At 36.8% G+C, this 20,943-nt stretch overlaps 3 protein-coding genes across 5 annotated transcripts in view; 1 reads left to right on the plus strand and 2 right to left on the minus strand.

Annotated features, from left to right (window-relative positions):
* ZnT63C (solute carrier family 30 member 1) overlaps positions 1-4,329 on the minus strand; it is a 42,360-nt gene extending 38,031 nt beyond the window's left edge. The window contains exons 1-2 of the mRNA XM_074110857.1: positions 4,123-4,329; positions 1,256-1,481 (exon numbers count right to left, since the gene is read on the minus strand). Of these exons, the coding sequence (XP_073966958.1) occupies positions 1,256-1,481; positions 4,123-4,299 (403 nt within the window). The 5' untranslated portion in view covers positions 4,300-4,329. The remainder of the gene's footprint in view (positions 1-1,255; positions 1,482-4,122) is intronic.
* Positions 4,330-7,940: 3,611 nt separating this feature from the next.
* LOC141445126 (mitochondrial inner membrane protease subunit 1) lies at positions 7,941-9,034 on the plus strand. Its single transcript, XM_074110912.1, has 2 exons — positions 7,941-8,473; positions 8,579-9,034. The coding sequence occupies exons 1-2, from the start codon at positions 8,366-8,368 to the stop codon at positions 8,933-8,935; spliced, it is 465 nt and encodes a 154-aa protein (XP_073967013.1). The 5' UTR covers positions 7,941-8,365; the 3' UTR covers positions 8,936-9,034.
* LOC141445095 (lysosomal acid glucosylceramidase-like) lies at positions 8,921-20,583 on the minus strand. Of its 3 annotated transcripts, none has more exons than XM_074110888.1 (13): positions 20,510-20,583; positions 19,674-19,743; positions 18,720-18,856; positions 17,373-17,493; positions 16,934-17,075; positions 16,173-16,329; positions 14,725-14,885; positions 13,296-13,419; positions 12,185-12,298; positions 11,480-11,624; positions 10,427-10,506; positions 10,060-10,340; positions 8,921-9,155 (listed from the first exon to the last, which is right to left on the minus strand). In XM_074110888.1, the coding sequence occupies exons 2-13, from the start codon at positions 19,741-19,743 to the stop codon at positions 9,050-9,052; spliced, it is 1,638 nt and encodes a 545-aa protein (XP_073966989.1). In that variant the 5' UTR covers positions 20,510-20,583; the 3' UTR covers positions 8,921-9,049. The 3 variants fall into 3 exon arrangements, with proteins under 3 accessions (XP_073966989.1, XP_073966987.1, XP_073966979.1); XM_074110886.1 differs by lacking the exon at positions 20,510-20,583 and adding an exon at positions 19,925-19,948; XM_074110878.1 differs by lacking the exon at positions 20,510-20,583 and adding an exon at positions 19,825-19,901.
* Positions 20,584-20,943: the final 360 nt, after the last annotated feature.

The raw sequence follows: 20,943 nt of genomic DNA on the forward strand, positions 1-20,943 counted from the left end.
ATAAGTATTATAGCATATATTATCTGATAAACTGTCTGTTTATAACTACGTTTAATAGCCGAACCTTTTTATACCTTTAAGGAATTATATAAGTATTTCCTCCGAGCGTTAGACTGGTGCGATAGAAATCCCTATAACAGTACAGAATATCAAGATAAGTCCATTTCCGCTATCATGAAGAGAATCTTCCCTATAACCGCGCAAAAACAAAGACACGTGGTTGCAGTAATCATATAACATTACAAAGTATCAGTGCCTGTATATTTATTATTTAATCGCCTTTACGTTTTCTTTGAAATCTTAGTCTTACCTTGTAAGAGTGCTTTTTACCGAATCGACAATAATTCGTGACTTGTAACGTATTAGGCATCAAGACAAATCCGAAGGACTTTGAGAGAACTGTGTAGAAAGAAAATGATGCTGAACGTACCAATATTCAGCTAACTCAACTTTGAGCGGATTGTAAGTTTCAATTATAATAAAATATCTGATAATACAAATGCTATAAATAATCTTACAATATCTGCATGACTACATATGTTCACAAAACTCGAGCACAATACGGGCCTATTAGGCGCTTTGTAATATAACACCGTTTCATTCACCTTTATACACACACCGTTTCATTCACCTGTAAATTGTTTCAAAGAAATATGAACCGTTTTCAGATGGATTACGGGACAAAGACTAACGCAATTTCTTTGTCGAAGCGAGAAAATGGAACCGAGTTAATAATGCCTAATCAGTTAGTAATTGCTCGTTACTGTTTTGCAGATGCAACAAAATGTGGAGTAGGTACACGTTGATAAGAACAATGAGTCTATTTCGTTAACGATAGGGAATATTTACTAACACAGTAGACTTGAGCACTAGCCACGGGGAGCTCGCCTGAACTGTTCATGCATAGCGCAGATACAACTTACTTATTATAAGCGTTAAGTTTAAAAGTTTAATGGACAACACTAAGTAACCTTCCTTCTCCGTTAAAGCAAAGCTATTTATTTTAGCAGAGAAGCAAAGTAATTTAGTGTAGTCCATTGATATGGAGCTCCGCAAAGTCCTCCCTAATATTTAGCGTCATGCATGTCTTGTCTTTATTCTATTGTTATGTTTGTGACGTTTTTATGGCGTTAAATAAATGTATTTTCTTTCTTTCTTTCAAAGTAACGCTTGAATCAATCGTTCAAGTGATTATCAAAACTTAACGTGTTAAGAAGAATACACAAGTAAAACAATTGAGACGGTGGCCACTTACCATGAAACAAGAACAGCCCTATCACATTGAGCACGAGCCCTAAAGTACCAACTGCAACTAGCAACTTCTCGTTGTGTATTTTGTAATCGTTGTCAAAAAATCGTTTGACAGCTTCTACTGTGATGCTGAAGCATAATGCTACAAGGAAGACAGCGTTCACTAGTGCACCTAGGACTTCAGCTCTGGCCCAGCCAAATGTATTCTTTGACCATTTCTTAGGTGACATCTGTGGAAAAAAAGACGGTATAAGTGATGATGATTATGACGTCTGTTCTTGCCGATTTCGGCTACAGCCACTGCTTTCGTTTCATGGATGGAGTTCTGAGTTCTTATGACATGCTCTAATCTAAATTTAATGTGATGTAGCTGTTGTAGTCAATTTTGGCAGCAAAAACGAATTAAGTATCTTATAAATAAATATGGTGTTATTTTTGATTTCCGTTAAACTTTAAAGGAATATTCAACAGCCTTCGATGTTAGATTTTCTTGTACTAGCACGGAAAAATCATTTTAACTTTAGTGATTTTGAAATGCCATATATCATGTCACCATCGATTTATCTTCGACAATGACGATCTTCCATATAAACATACAGGAACTATTTAAAAGAACGCGCGAACAAATATCTACTTACTTATCTCTTATCACGTGCCGAAATGGCAAGTTTAATAAAGATTCATTGATTTATCTTCGATAATGACGACCTTCCATATAAACTTTTACCCCCTCACATGTCGAATTTTCAAAAAAGCTCAAACAAATATCGACTTATTATTTCTTATTAAGTGCCTAAATGCCAAGTTTCGTGGTTTTATCTTCGACTGCGACGAACTTCCACCATATAAACTATCAACCCCTTAAAACCTCTTTTTCACGATAAAAGATACCAAATTTCATCAAAATCGGTTCAGCGGTTTAGGCGTGAAAGCGTAACAGACAGACAGACAGACAGACAGAGTTACTTTCGCATTTATAATATTATTAAGTAATTAAGTAATATTAAGTAATTAAGTATTAAGTATATTAAGTATGGATTAACTAGAGTGAGAGACGGTACGGTACGGTACGAACTTCGATTTTCGAATTTCGTACTAGCCCCCCTGGATGGCACGGATTGGTCAATCACAATGTCCCGTAGAGACCCACTGACTCACTCAAGACACCAATTTTTTTTGACACGTACACTTGTTTGCGACAAATGACTCGAATTAAGGATCCATTACGATTAATTGAACTATATGGTTGAAACGGGTCTATATCGACTGGTAGAAAATTGTTAGTCATAAATAATGTAATGTTTGACATAATTATTTTTTTCTGTGAAACAATTTATTTTTCTGAATGGTTATAAAACAAACCTAACCTAACCTATAGAGTTCTACAGGATAACCATTTAAAAAAATATGAAAAATGTACGGTTTCAGCGGGAAAAAAAATTATGACTAACAATAATTATGACAAACATTACATTATGACTTATAAAATTATGGCAGTCGAAAGGATCCCGGTTGAAACCTTGGCGATTTTCTGTGCCGTTACCGACCCATCGAGAACCCATCAGAAAATCAGAAGCGGCGATAGGTATATTGCTTTGTTTGGTCAATACAAGAGCTATTCGCGATTTGGCGCAAAACAAATTTTAAATCCGACTTTTTGGGTTACATCTCATGAAATGTTAAAAAAAATGTTATACATTTTCCGTCTTTATCTGGGAATGCCCAGTCTAGGGTTGCCAACTTTTTTTACGAGAAATAAAGTATATTTAGGCCTGAGAAACAATGAACAGTGTTTTATTGTTTTAATGTTTTAAAGATAATTTTTTAGTCCTTCTCCTACAACTAATCAATTTAGCGACCCCTATTACGATACAATTGCATAAAATACTATTGCCTTCAGCAGGGCTACTACAAAACTCGAAACTCGAAACCGTCCCTCTCGCTCTCGTATTACATAGTATAAGTGTCAGAGGGATCGCATGACACGAACTTCGAGTTTTGAGTTTCGTAGTAGCCCTGCAGGTACAGAATCCCGAACCCAGAAAATGTTATGTAATAACATTAATAATAGGTTTTGAGTTTTGTGTTTGAACTAATAAGATAATATGGTAGAATTTTACTTTGATGATGATCTCACTTAACTACAAATATAGTTAGTATACTATATTATAGTAGAGGTGCTTACCTAAATCTATTTCAAGTTTGTTTCATAAAATATATACAATATTTTAAAGTTGTAAGTACCACTAAAATTAAAAGTGCTACAAATCAACATAATTGAACTTTCTCATACAAAAAAGCGACGAATACGAGTAAGGCGAATTGTATAACTTGTTTGTGGTATAGGCGACAGAAGCATGGGACATTTAATGAGTGATTTGTGACATCTATTTTTTGCTGGATTATCCGCTGTAGTTCCTTTGGTAGTATAATAGAGGATAATATCGTACATGTAAGAAAGGAAATAAAGGACTACTATTATGGGAGCATTTTTGAGTATTAAGTAAGGCTAAAGAAATGGGGAGTGGGTTAGTAGTAAGCAAAGTGGGGTGGGTCTACTCTTTGCTTATTTTTGATGACATGGGAGTCAAAGGCGGGGCTTGATTGGTAAATCTCTGCAATATTTACTTGCCTATGATTAACTCTATATACAGAAACTTGAGAGATTTTGTAAAAATCATTGCCATGCGGAGGGGTCAAAATTTACAACCATTGCTCATGTAATAGATGAACAACCCATTTTCGGAATTACAACTTTTGTGACATTTTACAGCCAGGAAATTACATGCGGAAATAATCTTGATACCCTTTAAACTAGAATTTAACAATAGAACAAGCTATTAGGAGTGTACATTAAACAATCATACTCACTTTAACTGATAAGAAGGCGATAACTAATGCAGCCACATCACTCAGCATGTGGAATGAATCAGCCACCAGAGCCATAGAGTTGGTGACATAGCCTACAATCAGCTCCACGAAGAAGAAGCTGCATGTCAGCGACAGCATGGACAGCAGCCGACATTTCTTACCAGAAAACTTGCCCATAGTTCTTTGCTGTTGAAAAATTCAAAATTAGTAACACTTTCAGTTCAGTAACCTGCTGAGATCCCATTTATATTGGGATGTCCTAAGACTAATTTGGGTAAAAAGGGGAAAAGTATTTTATTTTATTTAAATTAATCTAATTTTATTTCTATTTGATATAATCATTTGTAATTTAAAAGTCATGTGTTGTTAAGAAATAAGTACATAAAACATATTGTTCAAAAAGGAAAAGTGCTTAAAAAGTGTTGTTTAGGCGCTTTTGGAAAGTCTTTTTTGTTTTAGTTTTTTTTTTATCATGACTTTATTAAGGTATTTTTAGTCTAATATTCAGTTTGATATAGTTTTATTTGTTTGCCACAAAAAATTTGATTTAAATCATGTGTTTTTTGTCTGTATGGACATGAAGTAATTGATAAGTAATAGATGCAAGAACATTCTGTTTGTTTGATTTAAATTTCTTTATATTTTTTAATTATTATTGTGGAAGTGTGATTGTCTGTTTGTCTGTCAAAATGTACAAGCTATTTAACATTACTATATCCTAACCTCAAATGAAAAGAATGGCATGATTTCATTAAATAACATAACCAGGAAGAGAGCAAAGAATGCCAATATTACATGATAAAAAATATATATTTGTGTTTCATGTTATCAATCATATTTGAATGCCATTGTAATACTTATATAAAATGTATTATTAATTAATAAATTATATGACCCTTTATACATTACTTAATTTGATTGGCAACTGAGATAATACTTGAAATTTATTGTTAATTGGTACCATTTTGGATTGGAATTGTACAATGTGAATTATTACACTACACTAATGCTAATATTAATGGTATGGCTGACTATTTAATAACAATATTAATAATATATTGCAGTCAAAAATCTTGTTTAGACCAAAAACAAACATTTCCATAACTTTTCCACCATTTGAGTCAAATTAAATAAATACCATGTGATATATTTGTTGCAGGATGTGGACCAATTTATCTTTAATCAGTTCCTGATAGCCTACCCGTGATTATGATGCATGCAACTGCATTGCAGATCAGGAACTCATTAAAAATAATCACAGTAAACATCTTGTAACAATTATATAGTTAACTATTAACTATGAATCATTAAATCTGTTAAATATTACGGGTAAGTATATTGTGTGTTTGGGGCACTTTAGCTGCCTACTGTACTAGGGGGCTGGCGACGCATTTCTGCAGAGCGAACTAGCGCTGTCTACCCTGGAATTGATCAAATGCATGCCAATGGGTACATATTTAACAGAATTTAAGTCAGCAACTGTAGAAGTGGGAGTTTTTGCATGAGAAAATTGGTTAAAGGCTACGGTAGCCAAATATTTTTTTCCCTTTATCACAGAATACTTTTGTGGTTTTATCTTTATAATATTCAAATCAATATTGTAAGAAAAAGAATGCTCAGCTTGGTCGGTCTGTAAAACAATGTATATTAAAAATATCAGGACTCAGGAGGTTATACAAACTACTGTCCCTTTAAGTAGCGGCGTTAGGGTAGGGAGCGGTGGGGCGACTGCCCAGGGCGCCAAACGCAAAGAGGCGCCTGAAGCCTATACCTTCTATAAAATTCCTAAAAGTTGGGGGCGCCGTGGGAATCTCGCCCAGGGCACTGGAAGTGCTAAAACCGGCACTGGTCTCTTTAAAACATTGTAATAAAATGTTGAAGTTCACAGGTACAAAAAAACTGTTATAGGTATTTTATTTTACATTAACTAACACATATTTAATGTGTTGTAGGTATAATGGCTTTATATTTTGTGCATGGAGAACTGCACACAGCTTTAGCAAGCCTAAACGAACATGGAACAAGGCATACAAAGAGTACAAATGTAAGCCTTTCTGACAAATGAAAGGTCATAGTTGACATTCAATAAGTTTTTATTTTACAAACACCTAGATGGAAGAAGAGCTATTATGCTTCCAAATGATTTTACAATGACTGAAAAACTACGACATAGAACATATTGTTCTATTCGATTCAATAGTAAGCGAAAAGGTGTCACATTATCCATGGTTATGTGTAACAAATTAATGAACCATGAAATTTATTAAAGTAATAGTTTGTTACATACATACCATAATTTATTTTAAAGTTGTGTTAAATAATAAAAAAGGGCATTAGTGTGGAATAACTGATTCGGTTTTGTTTTCATAATACTGCGGATCGGATCTTGGACTTGGATCTTATTATCTATGTTATTGGTCGGTTCGGTTTAGAGGTGGGTAAATCCGGATCTGAAGATTCAAAAGAGTCAGAACCTCAAGCGGATCCGAATCTCTTAATGACTCCTTTCAAATCTTATTGACTCCGGAGTTACTAACTCCGACTGGATCGAGCGGCTCGCCTCGCTCGTGATCGCCGTCACGCACACTCATTTCCGCTCAATCCGCCTTATTGCACTAATACGCTATCGATTCGGATCGGCACTGTTGCTACAAACTCGAATAGAATCGTACTAATGTCGAAGAAACGATAAACAATATAACGATGTGTTTTTCGGAAAAGCTCGCGCATCGAACTTCGATATTTCTTATCTATAGCCCTGCGGATCGGATTTGGACTTGAGTGCCCTGCGTGGTATCGGTTTGGTTGTAGTAATTATTGCGGATTTGATTTGTCTTTAATCTTATTATCTATGTTGGAATCGATTCACTTTTGTACTAACACGACATCGAATCACTGAACTCACGAATACTACCACAGTTACCGTACCGTACCGACAACCGAACCGAGCCGGGGCGGATCGGCCATAGATAAATTAATAATCGCTCGAAAGAACCGGAGTCAATAAAGGAGTCGGATTCAGTAAGCGGATTCGGTACCGACACCGGAGCTGGATCTAGTGAGTCAGATCACTTCGCGGAGTTGAGATTACCCATGTCTAGTGAGAAGCATGAACTATGAATCTTAGCAAAGTTCAAAAGGGTACGTATTATATTATATAAATTTAAAATACATATCGGTTTAAATACATACAGTTGAAATACCAAAAATTTTAAAATATAATGCATCAAAATATATAAAGTTATTTGACATAAGTTCTAAACGCATAAGTTTAAAATGCTTAGTGGTCGAAATATATAATAGTTACAATGCATAATGGTTCTTAGTGATTGAAGCCCAATATAAAGTGAGTAGGTGAGGTAGTAAGTCCACTCCTGCTGGCTCGTGCTGCGGCACCGACCGACTTCAGACTGGTAGAAAATTATTTTCATAGTTTTTTGTAGTCGGTTCAATTATTTATAATTATTTTTCAGAATCAGTAAAAATTGTATAAACTTAAATAGTAAAAAGTGATCGGCAACAAAAATAAATTTTTACATAAAATTATTAACTGACGCTTTTACTTTTACTGCATTAGTTGTACATCACATGACATCTACATTATATGTCAAGTATAATAGTATGAGTATGCACAGTTGAAACTATATGAACACTTTTACGCGTAAGAAGATAAAATATTGTTTAATTTCTTTGTCGGTAAGACAAAGACAATAATATCGATAATTATGATTTTTCAAAAGAGTGACAGCTCTATTTGGCCACGGAGTTTTTTTTTACTATCGGATTATGTCAAAAACTGAAATGACAAATGACATTTGTTGCTTCGTTTCTGGAAACCATTGTATTAAAAATATCGCCACGTCTGGTTTCCTAAGCAGCTTATGTGGAGTTGGAAACAATATGCGACGCTTTTGAGCGTTTAGTTATCAGACAGATTAAGACTGTCAATGTCAAACTAAAAACAGAAAAAACTACGACGATTATTGGTTAAATTTTGTGATTGTTTTATTTTTATTACAGCAGTACAGCCAGAACAGACCGTAATATAATTTCCTGGCAGTGTAATTCTCTGCTTTGTTTTTCGAAGTTTTACGCAGGTTAATAATAAATACTTATATACAAAACCAAATGAACGAGTGTAATTATAATGAGCTCATCGTTGAAAAGATACGTTGAATCGGCTGTTGACTGCACAGTATGTTAAAGATTTAACATCCTTGGAATTTATTTAAGTGTACAAACAATGACCCTTTTGAAGTTCGTTGGCAAAACTTGTGGTTTTGTGGGTTACGTGTTTCAGTATGCCTGCGTTACACACTGCACATTTGAATATCTCGGTGATTTTGTTATGGTGAGTTGAAACCCATATTACCATTGGACTTGATTTACTTATAGGTTTAAAACTAACAACATTCAATGGAAAAAATCAATACTAAACCTGGTTTTTCTTTTTTAGTGTTCTGGCCCGTCAATGGAGCCAACTTTAGAATCAAACAACATATTATTCACTGAACATTTAAGCCCTCGTATGCAAAGACTTCGGCGTGGCGACATTGTTATAGCCAAGAGTCCTAGCAATCCTCGCCAGAATATTTGTAAGCGAGTAACGGCCTTGCCTGGAGATAAAGTGAGAGGACAATTCCCAAGAAGAAGTCAAGTTGTACCAAGAGGGCATGTGTGGTTAGAAGGAGATAATACCAGCAACTCATCGGATTCGAGAGTATATGGTCCTGTACCAATTGGACTTGTAAGGAGCAGAGTAGTATGCAGAGTGTGGCCCCTAGATAAAATCTCATCATTGACTGAGTACTGATGTTTATTGTTTATTGATACAGGTTAAAGACACAGAATGGTTTATTTATTTGCTAAGGGAAGCAGTTGTTGATTTCAATAAAATATTTGTTTTCAAGTTTTTTTGATATTTATTCTAATTATCATTAATTTCTATAGTTTTTATTGACTGGGCCTCCGTGTGGACATCTATGAAGCGGGAATTGCTGATGCGAATTCGGACGTTTACTGCGCGTGTTCGCCTGAAAAATAAGATTCACAATAAAAAAACTGTCAATGAGGATCGATTCAGCATGTTGGTTCGTTTGTTTTGTTTTTGGTTGCTTATGGTAAATTCCAATGTAGATTGGTCAATGGGAGGGGCCAGTAAGGATGACTTTATGAGCCTTTTAGTTAGTATTTTGCCACCTATTTTCTTATTTTAGTTTAAAAACAAAGTTTCAGAATGCATGATTTAAATAGGTATTCAAAATAATTCACAGTCAAGCATACAAATATTTAATTGTTCAATTACTCAGAATTATTTTCTATGCTGCTGTCTTAAACTAGCTTAATAATGTAGTAGTCATGATAATAAATTAAGAATCAATATCTTTTATCATTTTCTGTGGTTATGGTACATAGTTGAGTCTCATGAATCATACATGGATTTTAAATGTTTCATACTTTTTGTTATTCAGGAATCACCTAGTAATTTTAAACTAATATTTGTATAAGGGCCTTCGCACATGGTGTTTTTGTAGACAGGTGACGCGCAGTTGACGCGAGTTAATACGCTTTAAACAAGATTCAGTCGCTTTTGTATTAGCTTTTTGAGAATTATCGGCGCTGTAAATAAAACGTCGTCGTATGTGTCTATAAAATACCTAGGTCGTGTCCATAGGCCCTTATGGATACCACAACTGCTTCTAACTTATTTGACTGTATCTTTAGTTCCACAGTAGATGAAATGAACTTTAATTAAAGGATAAGCTTATTGAGATGCATAAAAGTAGTGTTGATTAATAGTTAAATAAAGAAATTAATAGTTAGATATAAAAGGTTTTGGCAAAACTTTGTATTTTTACCCAACTGCCCAAAAGAGAGTTATTTAAATGTTGCATTTATATTTATTGATCGAAATTAGGTACAAATAACTGTGCTTACGTATTTTGTATCACCATCACAATATTTCCGTCTGGCTTGAGGAAAGCCGCATTTTCAACGGTAACCAAGCTTTGGCGCGCGGATCTGATCCTTACCGATCCTCTGGGAATAAATTTAGAGAAGTGACCCATAGCGTAGAACATGGGCTGCTTTATAAACTCGTCTTGGTCTCCGTATACAAGTATAGGGGAATCTACGAAGTTATCCGCCCAGTTGGGTCCCCCAGTGGGGCTTAAACAGAGGTTCCAGTCAATCCACCCTACCACATAATTGTTTAGATCCTGGAATTATAAACGTTTACATTGATGACAACATTGCTAAGGCATAATAACTACAGAACTAGAAGCGATGGAGTGACTGTTCTTACTTGTAGAATACTCTTCGTGTATTTGCGTGCTCTGTCCCAGGATCCTATTTCAACCTTTTCTCTGTCCCATGGCATCGGACCTGTTTCAATGGAAAAATTAGATCGTCATTTTGTATTTTGAACTAGGGTTGTAACGGAGGCCTTCTTAGCGGAGGCGGAGGCGGATGTGCAGGCGACGAGTTTCGCCTCCGCGGATGCGGAGGTTAATGGAGGCCGATGCGGAGGTGAAAGTGAAAGTGAAAGTGGATGTGGAAAAAATAGTAGATTATGCTTTAATCATCTCAAAAATCTCAAAAAATTCTAAAAAAACTACCAAATCACTTGTTTTCGGCGACATCGTGCATGTGACTTAAATAAACAATTACTTTGTACAAAATCACTTTAAAAATCGTGGTTCAATCAAACATATACATTACAACTTCGTACGTCAAAGCAACGACACAGGTTGATTCCTGTCGTGTGTTATTTGTCATACGCCCGTCCCCACCCCGACCGCGTTCCCGCTGCGCGCCGAGATAATGAAATGAGAAATAAACCTCCGTTATAACTCTGCAAGAAAATTGCGGAACTTCCGCAGTAAAGGAGGCGGAAGCGAAGTTCTGTTACAACCCTATTTTGAACCTTTTCAATCATCACTGACGGAAGAGGTCCACTGTTGAGCATAGTCTTCTTTAGAACGCCACAATGGCAACTGGCCACCTGCATCCATCAGTGGCGGCCCGTAACTGTCGCAATGTCGTTGGTCCAGCTATGTAGTAGGAGGCCGCGTACTCCGGTTCATTATACCTCCCTTTTATTTATTATTTATTTCTTCTTTCACCTAAACCATTCAAACTTCATTCTTGCATTGTCTCTAGTCCTGGAGGTTGAAATTTATGGTATTTTATCCCGATCCTGTATCAGATATTCCCATATCAAGATAAAAATCCAATGTGTTATAAAGACTTCCAACTATCTAGGTACATACCAAATCAACCAGAAGAAGTAACAAATAGGTACGCGCTAACTTACTCATTTATTATAATAGTATTGGTAGTAGACATGGTCTCTTACCTTCGCACGCCTCTGTTGATAGTAGGATTTTGCCAGGATATTGGTTTTGGATTGCCGTCAGAATAATTGGGTGGACGAAGTTTCCATAGTAATGGAGCGCGATGCCGTCGATGTATTCGATAGACTTCGGGTCTTCTCTCGCCATCTATTTTGAGCAAGATATTATGTCAAGTCTTTTGAAAGAAGTATTAGCGAGGGACAAGCTATCTCAGGTCTTGTTGTGGCTTTACCGTTACGTTGCCTACTGTCGTCCTAAAGCATCACGCCGTACGCCCGTCCCTATTGATAATATTTGAAGCTTGACGTGAACTCTATTTTCACTGCCTAGTGGATTTGTTTTTATACAAAACATTCCGTGCCCAGTGTAAAATACAAAACGAACGCATGGTAGGGCCATAGTTTCTTCTACCCACATGGTTGTAGGAAAGCCATTGGAAGCTTCAGCGCCGGCCCTGGAGTAGAGCAAGAGGAAGAGGAGCGGTCGTTCTAGGCGCCAGATGGTAAGGGGCACCATTTTCCAGTTTCCAGTGCAAAATAAAATTATGGTGGTGCCTTTTGAAAGGCAGTCTCTCTACCTTGATCAAGGGCTAGAGCGGGGCCTGGGAAGCTTCCAAGTTGAAATAGGTGAAGGAACAAAATTTAAACCTAACGCATCCTAACTCGTATATTCTTGTAATATTGATACACAGAAACATGCTAACTCACCCCAGCTAACCAAATAGGCACGATGTATCGCTGGTCATCAACCGCTAAGATTAGAGTTTGGTTGAAGCGAGAGTTTCTCACTGTTGGACCGAGGTTGTCAGCCACCCAACGACCCTAAAAGTAGAAAAAAATTGATTAAGTATTACTATATCATTATCTCGGCCTTACGTCTCACTGCTGGGCACTGGTTTCCCGCGCAAGCCCAATGCGGATTTGGAACTTCACGCATACCATTGAATTGCTTTCCTTATGATGTTTTCCTTCACCATAAAGCTCGTGTTGATGAATGAATTCTGAAAAACTCAGACAGAGCTGCCAGCTCGGGTTTGAATCCTGCTTCAGAGACCATAGAGAGGTTCAACCACTAGGTGGCCTAGCTTATGATAAAGTATAGTAGGTACCTAGATGGAATTCCTGATTTTTAGGGTTCCGGAGCCAAAATGGCAAAAACGGAACCCTTATAGTTTCGCCATGTCTGTCTGTCTGTCTGTCTGTCCGTCCGTCCGTCTGTCCGTCCGCAGCTTTGCTCAGGGACTATCAATGCTAGAAAGCTGTAATTTTGCACGGATATACCTATATGTAAACTATGCCGACAAAACGGTACTTTAAAAACTAAAAAATATTTTTTTTTAGAGTACTTACCTCCCATAGACGTAAAGTGGGGGTGATTTTTTTTCTCATCCAACCCTATAGTGTGGGGTATCGTTGGATAGGTCTTTTAAAACCATTAGGGGTTTGCTAAGACGATTTTTCGATTAATTGATGTTTTTGCGAAATATTCAACTTTAAAGTGCAAATTTTAATTAAAATCGAGCGATATTACTTAATTTTTTCGTAATGGCTACGGAACCCTATTTTGGGAGTGTCCGACACGCTCTTGACCCGTTTTTTGGCAACGCTATGTATGGCCAGAAAGAAAGTGTCAAGCGCCTCGAGGGCTGCTTAGGTGAAATGTTCTTATTCACTGAATGTCACGCATGTCTTATGGGAGTTATGGGATATTCAAAATACTATTAATTTTTTATAGCATACAATACAAAGACAAGATGCTGCTGATCCAGTTCTTGTGTAGGAAGTGAATATTTTGTAGTTTGCGATGAAAATTCGTTACCAGTTGCCTTGGTGTCCATCCTAAAGAGTTAAAGTTGACTAGAGGAATAATTCCGTTAATTGGCTCATTCGTGGTAGTAATGGCCCAGATCTTGACTTCAGCCTTTTCGTATTCCTCCATGAAACTAAAACAAATGAATAACTGAATTAACTAACTCATCAAGTCAGCGACTTTTGTGATACTAATATCATCCTGACATCCCATGCATTTGCCAAAGAAATTACAGTGAAATTTATTACAAAAAGGTACGTGATTTAGTTTTCTTGACTGTACAGGAGGTAGTTGCCCTAATGTAAGTCTTTTCTTTTTTAGGAAACTAGTATGAAAAAAGTAGTAGGTACACACGCATTCATTATGAACGCTTCTGTACATGCTAGGGAACCGACCGTATCTTATCGTGTTTTGAAATTAAGTAAGACTAGATAAAGATGTTTTTGTAAAAATATTCTGTACAGCGTGTGTATTCTATACGACCATAAATTTTAACTAACGGCAAAAAACTGGAGACATTTTAGTTTAGATTTAAATTTAAAAAAACCGGCCAAGAGCGTGTCGGACACGCCCAAGATAGGGTTCCGTAGCCATTACGAAAAAAATCAAGTACTTAATATTATGTGCGTTATAATAACACAATTAAAACACTTACTACAGTCTTAAAATCTATTACCAGAAAAGAGCGTATCTTCACGGCACTTACGTCCTTTTGTTGAGAAGCGCAGTTTTTCGGCAATAACTCAAAAACGGTATATCCGATCATGTTGAAACCAATTTTCGTTGAAAGTATTTATTACGCGTTACCTTTCCATATTTTTGCATTTTTTTTAGACAAACGGTTTACAAGATAGAGGGGGGGAGGGGACACAATTTTTGCTACTTTGGGAGCGATTATTTCCGGAAATCTTCACTTAATCAAAAAAGTTTTGGAGAAACCTTACTATTTTTTCAAAAGAGCTATCGAACTGTGTGTCACACACACGTTGATGCGAGTTAAAAATTTTTTTTTTCAATTTCTGTTACGTTTATGTGCCCCCCCTATAAATATTTATTTTTGTAATTTAACTACAAAACTAAATAGCGGCTTTGACAAGACGTCTGTACTCCAAATTTCATTGATATACTCGTACATCTTGTAGTTTTCGAGTAAAATGCCTGTGACATACGGACGGACGGACAGACAGACAGACGGACTTGACGAAACTATAAGGGTTCCGTTTTTGCCATTTTGGCTCCGGAACCCTAAAAATCGGATAAGATATTGATATCTCGTCCGATTTGATTTCGACTTATTTATTTCAATAAATTTCACGGTAAAAACCAAATCACTGTGACACTAAAATATAATTCTACACATTGTACAACTACATTACACTTTCCGTCTTAAAAATATAATTATGTTCGTATGGAATACACACGTTGTAGATTAACAAACCGTATGTGGTAATCAGCGTATGATTGATAGAATTCTGGCTTAAGTTGTCCAAAACCGGTGATTCTCTCATTAGTCTTCATCCAAATAGGCGGGGACCATGTACTAGCTGTGATTTTGACTTCGTCCGTGGCAACCAGTTGACTTCTTTTGATCATGGGCAACTGAAAAAATTAGAGCTTTCATGATCTCCTTGTCTCAGTCTTGGTGTTAATGTATGAACTTCATTTACACTTCACTGATTAAAAAAATGCTGATAGGGCCAGTAGAGACAGACTGCATTCCAGCTTCAACGTAACTGCCGATTGCCCTACATTTCAATTGCAGTCAGAGTGCAGTTGTGCCGACTGCAATCGAACTGCAACGAAAAGTGTATGGGCAGTCGGCAGTTGTGGTTACGTTGCAGTTGGAATTGGAATGGACTAGTCTGTGTCGTCGACGAGTCTGTGCTGACACATAGAGTTAAACTTGTACTGCCACCAGCGCCAATATCTAACACAGGGTTTCTCAAACTTATGGCTCCACGTACCCCTGTTAAAGTTTCTAGACGACAGCGAACCCCCCCCCCCCCCCAAAGAAGGTAATAAAATTGACTGTTGGAGAAACTAAGGTTATTTTTCATCATCATAATATAATGTACCTATATTATTTATTAATTATTTCAATAAAAGGTAACTATTTCAATAAAATATAGGTTAGAATCGTCTTGCCAACGAAAATACAAACTGAAACAAACAACAACAAATGAGTAACAAATTTGGAGTTGAAATAAAAAATACAAAAAGACTCCAAAAGCCAATCTTAATCATCTTGCCAGTTTTGCAGCCACCATCACGTACCTTGTCGCGAACCCCCTACCGTCGAATAGCGAACCCCTAGGGGTTCGCGTACCCCACTTTGAGAAACCCTGATCTAACACAAAACATGCATAAATATTTTATACAACTCTATTACAAGGGCTGGCAGGACGTTTCAGATATTTTTGCACGCTCCGCTATATAATTGCAGGTGACTGTACTAAAGGTACCTAAGCTAAGCAGGTTGTGAAACAGAAAAATCATAATATTATTCATCATCCCAGCCTATATACGTCTCACTGCTGGGCACAGGCCTCCTCTCAGAACAAGAGGGCTTGGGCTATAGTTCCCACGCGGGCCCAGTGCTGATTGGGAACTTCACACGCACCATTGAATTGATTCGCAGGTTTGTGCAGGTTTCCTCACGACGTTTTCCTTCACCGCAAAGCTCGTGGTAAATTTCAAATGTAATTCCGCACATGAATTTGGAAAAACTCAGAGGCGCGAGCCGGGGTTTGAACCCACGACCCTCTGTTTGAGAGGCGATAGGTCAAACCACTAGGCCACCACGGCTTTTTTTAATATTATTACCTACCTATATTAATGAACTTTAAGCATATTTTAATGTATGTAGGGAAACCAATGCTGATTTACCTTCAAAAAGAAATCGTGTGATGTCAATGAGAAATTAGACAACGCATGGTCATACCACGGCTCCTCGTTGTATGTGTAAGGATATTCAGAAAAATCTGATCCAGCAATGGGCACACGGATCATGTTGTATTCTAGACCTGTTGCGCTGAAATAAGACCTGAAAGAACGGATAAGGAATTTAGTACCCTTTGTTGATATACTCTTTGCTGTCCGGATCTTTGATTATTATTGTCGGTCACACACACATCACATTTTTGCCTATATAATAGATACGTCCCACTGCAGGGCTCTCTCAGAATGAGAGGGTTGGACCATATTTCCCACGCGGGTCCAGTGCGGATTGGGAACTTCACACACAGCATTGAATTACTCAGCAGGGTTGTGCAGGTTTCTTCACGATGTTTTCTTCAACCGTGCTCGTGGTCATTTTCAAATGTAATTTCGAAAAACTCGGAGATGCGTGTCCGGATTGAGCCCACGATTCTCTGCTTGAGAAGTCAAACCACTAGGATACCATGGCTTCAGCAGTTCTCCTACTTATACCTATTTTTTGTTGACGGAACCCTTTTGGAAAACTAAATATTTGCCGACCGAATGGTCAAAACTTGACATCAACAGTTTCATTTAATGAAAAGTTGTAGGTACTCTGCGAACTCCTGATTATGTCCAGTACTTCTGCGGAGCCCCTACAGAAGCTTCGCGGAGCCCCAGGGGTCCCCGAAGCACTTTTCGAGCATGGCTATTGTGATTAGTGAACTTACTCGATGAATTTTATCTGAGCTCCATCTGATAGTTTTCTCCAATTGATTGCAGCGGCATCAGTAACGGACCCGCCAAACCCTTCGATGGATTGGTACCGAGAGATTCTAAACAATCTGAATACAACTTGGCTCAAACTGTCTTCTACAAGAACATAAAAGTATGATGAGATTATGATGTCTAAGGGCCCCCGTTAACTCGCGCGGGTGCAAGACCCGGGCGCCCCCGCGGCGTGCTTGTTTCATGTCATCTAATAGAGCAGAGCTGCGCTGCGTGAGGCGGGTCTCTGCTCTATTGAAACTAATTGAAAGTCAGCACCCGCCACCCGCGTCTTGCACCCGTGCGAATTAGCGGAGGCACTAAGTATGATATATATAATACCTACTATATCGACATTTTTACTGTTTGATGGAGTTCAATTTAACAACATGGTCAATGTACCTTCGGAAGAAATCGCTTCTTCCTCTGATTCAGAATCGGGAATTTCTTCGCTTGATTCTTCTTCCACAGTATCTTGTACTGTTTGTATGATTCCATAACTTTTCTCGAAACGTTGTCCAGCCTGAAATTATGTATGTAAAAAAATTATAAACAAAAATGTATGTTTATGCGGCAGTTTACGCAAAGGTCTTCAAACTGGTAATGGTAATACCTTAACTTGCCCGAATTTCATGTGCTATATTATTCAACCGCCATAATATTTTTTCTTATAAATTCATTTCCACTACTCATTGTTTACCATATTAATCAAATGACAGAATCTTTGTTTCCCATAATATTAATTTCAATAATTTTTTTTTTCATAATCATTGTAAGCCATAAGTATCACATGAAAATTGGAGAAAAGTCATCCAATATGTTCAACCGGTTGAACAGATAATTGAACATATTAGAGTAGAGGCATACCATAATGTAATTTGCCATCCATGTAAATGGTGCGTATCGACACTATATACGGATAAATCCCATACGTCAAACAAGCCTTTGAATCAGGTAAATTTTACCCAGTTAGGTTAGGTTAGAATTGCGACATTTGATTTGTGCGAGCGAGCGAAGCGAGCGAGCAAGACGGTTCGGAGCACTCGGATAGATTAGGTTCGATGTTAGCAGTGAGTGGCGAAGCGTCCTTAGAAGCCTATTCCCACCGGCTTGCCCAGTATACACAAAATAGAACAACAAGACATATAGAGTTTATGAAAGATGTAAGTGATCTTTGCTTCGGCTTTACCAAGGAAATATCTGACGCCTCGCCACTGGATGTTAGGTATTTTTTTATAGCAGCCCGGATAATAAAGATAATAGATAGATTAGTAATAGAAAAAAGCAAATTTAATCAATCATAATCAAACTAAACACTATTTTGTATGGCGTTTGAATATTCTATTAAATAATATTATTGCACTTAATTATATGAAAAACAATAGGTACGTATTGCATTCGTATCATTATGGCATCTAATTTTCGGGAAAATAAGAATATATCAAATAAATTTTCTAGCAAACGAAACATTCGGGCAAATGAAGTTTCGGGCATGTAAACTTCGGGAAAATGAAATTATAGCATATAACTTTCGGGCAAACAATAGATAACCCTTCAAACTCTTCGGAACTAATAGATGTTAAAACAATAAAGCATTAATCATTATGCTGAATTTCTTAAAAAAAAAAACTACGGAAGTCATGGTGGATTTATAGTGCATTGCCGGCTAAAGGGTTAACCACAGAAACCTATCTAAAGGTTATATTGATATTACAAAGAAACAAATAGGTGGGTAGGTAACTTTCTTACATTGCTCGAAGTATAAACCACAAAAGTCCCTGGTGCAGGAGCCTCTCGAGTAATAGTATCACAGTAGTTAGCATCGCACACGCACACTATAGATCGACCGGGAATACCCACATCTCTGGCACGACATGGTAAGTCCTCTGGATAAAAAAAAATGCATTTTGTAAACCATAAAAATAAAGGGATTCCGGTACTCTAGCAAAGGGGGCACGGACTTAGTTTTTTTTTTTAGCAAAATGAAGCCATAATGACTTTTCAAATGATGTTATCGAATACAATACGTTAAAATAGGCGTATTTTACTTGAACAACTTTTCTCTGTAATCAAAAATGGCCGAGATAAAGGGACCCATACATTAAAATAAGCGTATTTTATTTGATTTTTTTTTCTCTGTAAGTAATCAAAAATGGCCGAGATATAGGGACTCTAAAGTTTAAAATTTAGGTACGAAACGAGCGAAGCGAGGAGTGGTTAGCATGAACTGTGACCACAACGCATGAGCCGAGCGAGCGGAGCAAGCGTGCCGCGGCAGCGGCCGGCGAAGTGCCAGAACCGAATTAAGCCGTTAACCTTAGCTATTGTTTGATCAAAATATGTCGAATGCTCATTTTCTTTCTTCTACATCTATCTCATCTGTAGTTGGTCACAGAGAAAAGTAACCCTATTAAAAGATGCTCATTTTAACGTACTCTAATTATAACAATAATTTAAAATAGGTCTAAATTTAATACTATCATAAAAAAAAATGTTTCAAATGTTGTCCTGGCTCCATAGTAATTTTGCTTGAATTTTCTAAGCAAAAATTTTTTTTTCGAATATATGGCTATGTCTTTTTTGATTCCTATGTTTTAACGCGTTTTAAGCAATAAAAAAAAAATCTAACCGAATATTCCTTTTACTATACAAAGATATTTTATGTAGGGAAGTACATAAAAAGATAAAGATGTTAATACGAACCACCCTGTCCAAGTGCTATAATAGTTACACCTAGCAGAACCACCGCGACGCTCAAGCGTGGACCAGCCATCTGAGGAAAATATTAATTGTACCGTATTTTTTGCAACGTTTATAAGTTTGTCAAAGTCAAATATTGCTTGTTGAATTTCACCCAGTTTGGATAACAACGTAAAGTACTCTAAACAAAAAGTAGAGTCCGCAAAAAAAGCATTATTAATATACGAACTTGTATGTGGATATGATGTTCTTACCGTTTCAAGAGCGACCGTGGCTAATGCTATGAGTATGTATTGTTTAACTTTATCAAAGTTTTATCGTAACCAAGATAAATAAATGTCAGATCAAGCGTTATCTTGAATCATTATGTTAAGTCTTCATAATCATTTGTCGATTATTTATTAATTAGTTCATTTATATGACTAGCTTCTATTTTCTGGCGCTAACCGTAATTTTGTAGGTCACCATGTCACAAAATTTATTTTGTTAAGTTAAGTTTTTAAGCGTCCCTGTTCGACATTTTCTCAGCTATATGTAGCTACATTTTTATAATAATGCAGTTTTCTCCAAATATCTACTTAGCAGGAGATAAAATTATTACCTTAGAGGTTCTACCTAAAATAGAAGAACCCATTGTTTTCAGGGATCACGGAATTATAGAGATCAATTGATGTCGTTAATTTTATACTTTGAATTTTATTATATATTTCACTGGGGATACACATGTTTAGTGTCATAGTTCCTCTTGATGAAGTTTAATGGTGAACTTTATTAGATATATATTTTAAACATTATATAAAAAAAATTTTTTTTATTGAATACTGTTTAAACCTACTTACATTTTTTTGGCGCTAAAATAATAGATAGTATGGGCCCTCTTTATCGTGCGATGCGATGCGTGCGATGAACTCGATAGCGCACTTCGTAAATGATACGGTGAAAGTTTGTCCACTTGACTTTTGTGGACTCAATTCAATATGTAGAACTAGATTTTCCCGCGCCTTCGTCCTTACTCAATGAATTGATAGAAAACTTGGTTTACTTACACTTTGAAGTACCTACCTATTTGTTTTTCGTTCAGACTTAGACAATAATGCTTTTGTTTTCCCGCAAAAGTTTGGTTAATTTGATAACACTGCAGTCGTACCCTCACCCCCACCCTCACTTTTGTCAACTCTATTAGCCTTTTATTACTCGTATTATTTACGCTTTCTGTTGGAATGTCCAGCTTTATAACAGGAGTTTTCGAATTTTGGAATGGTAACACTGACAC

The sequence above is a fragment of the Choristoneura fumiferana genome, chromosome 2, assembly GCF_025370935.1.
Source record: "Choristoneura fumiferana chromosome 2, NRCan_CFum_1, whole genome shotgun sequence".
NCBI lineage: Eukaryota > Metazoa > Arthropoda > Insecta > Lepidoptera > Tortricidae > Choristoneura > Choristoneura fumiferana.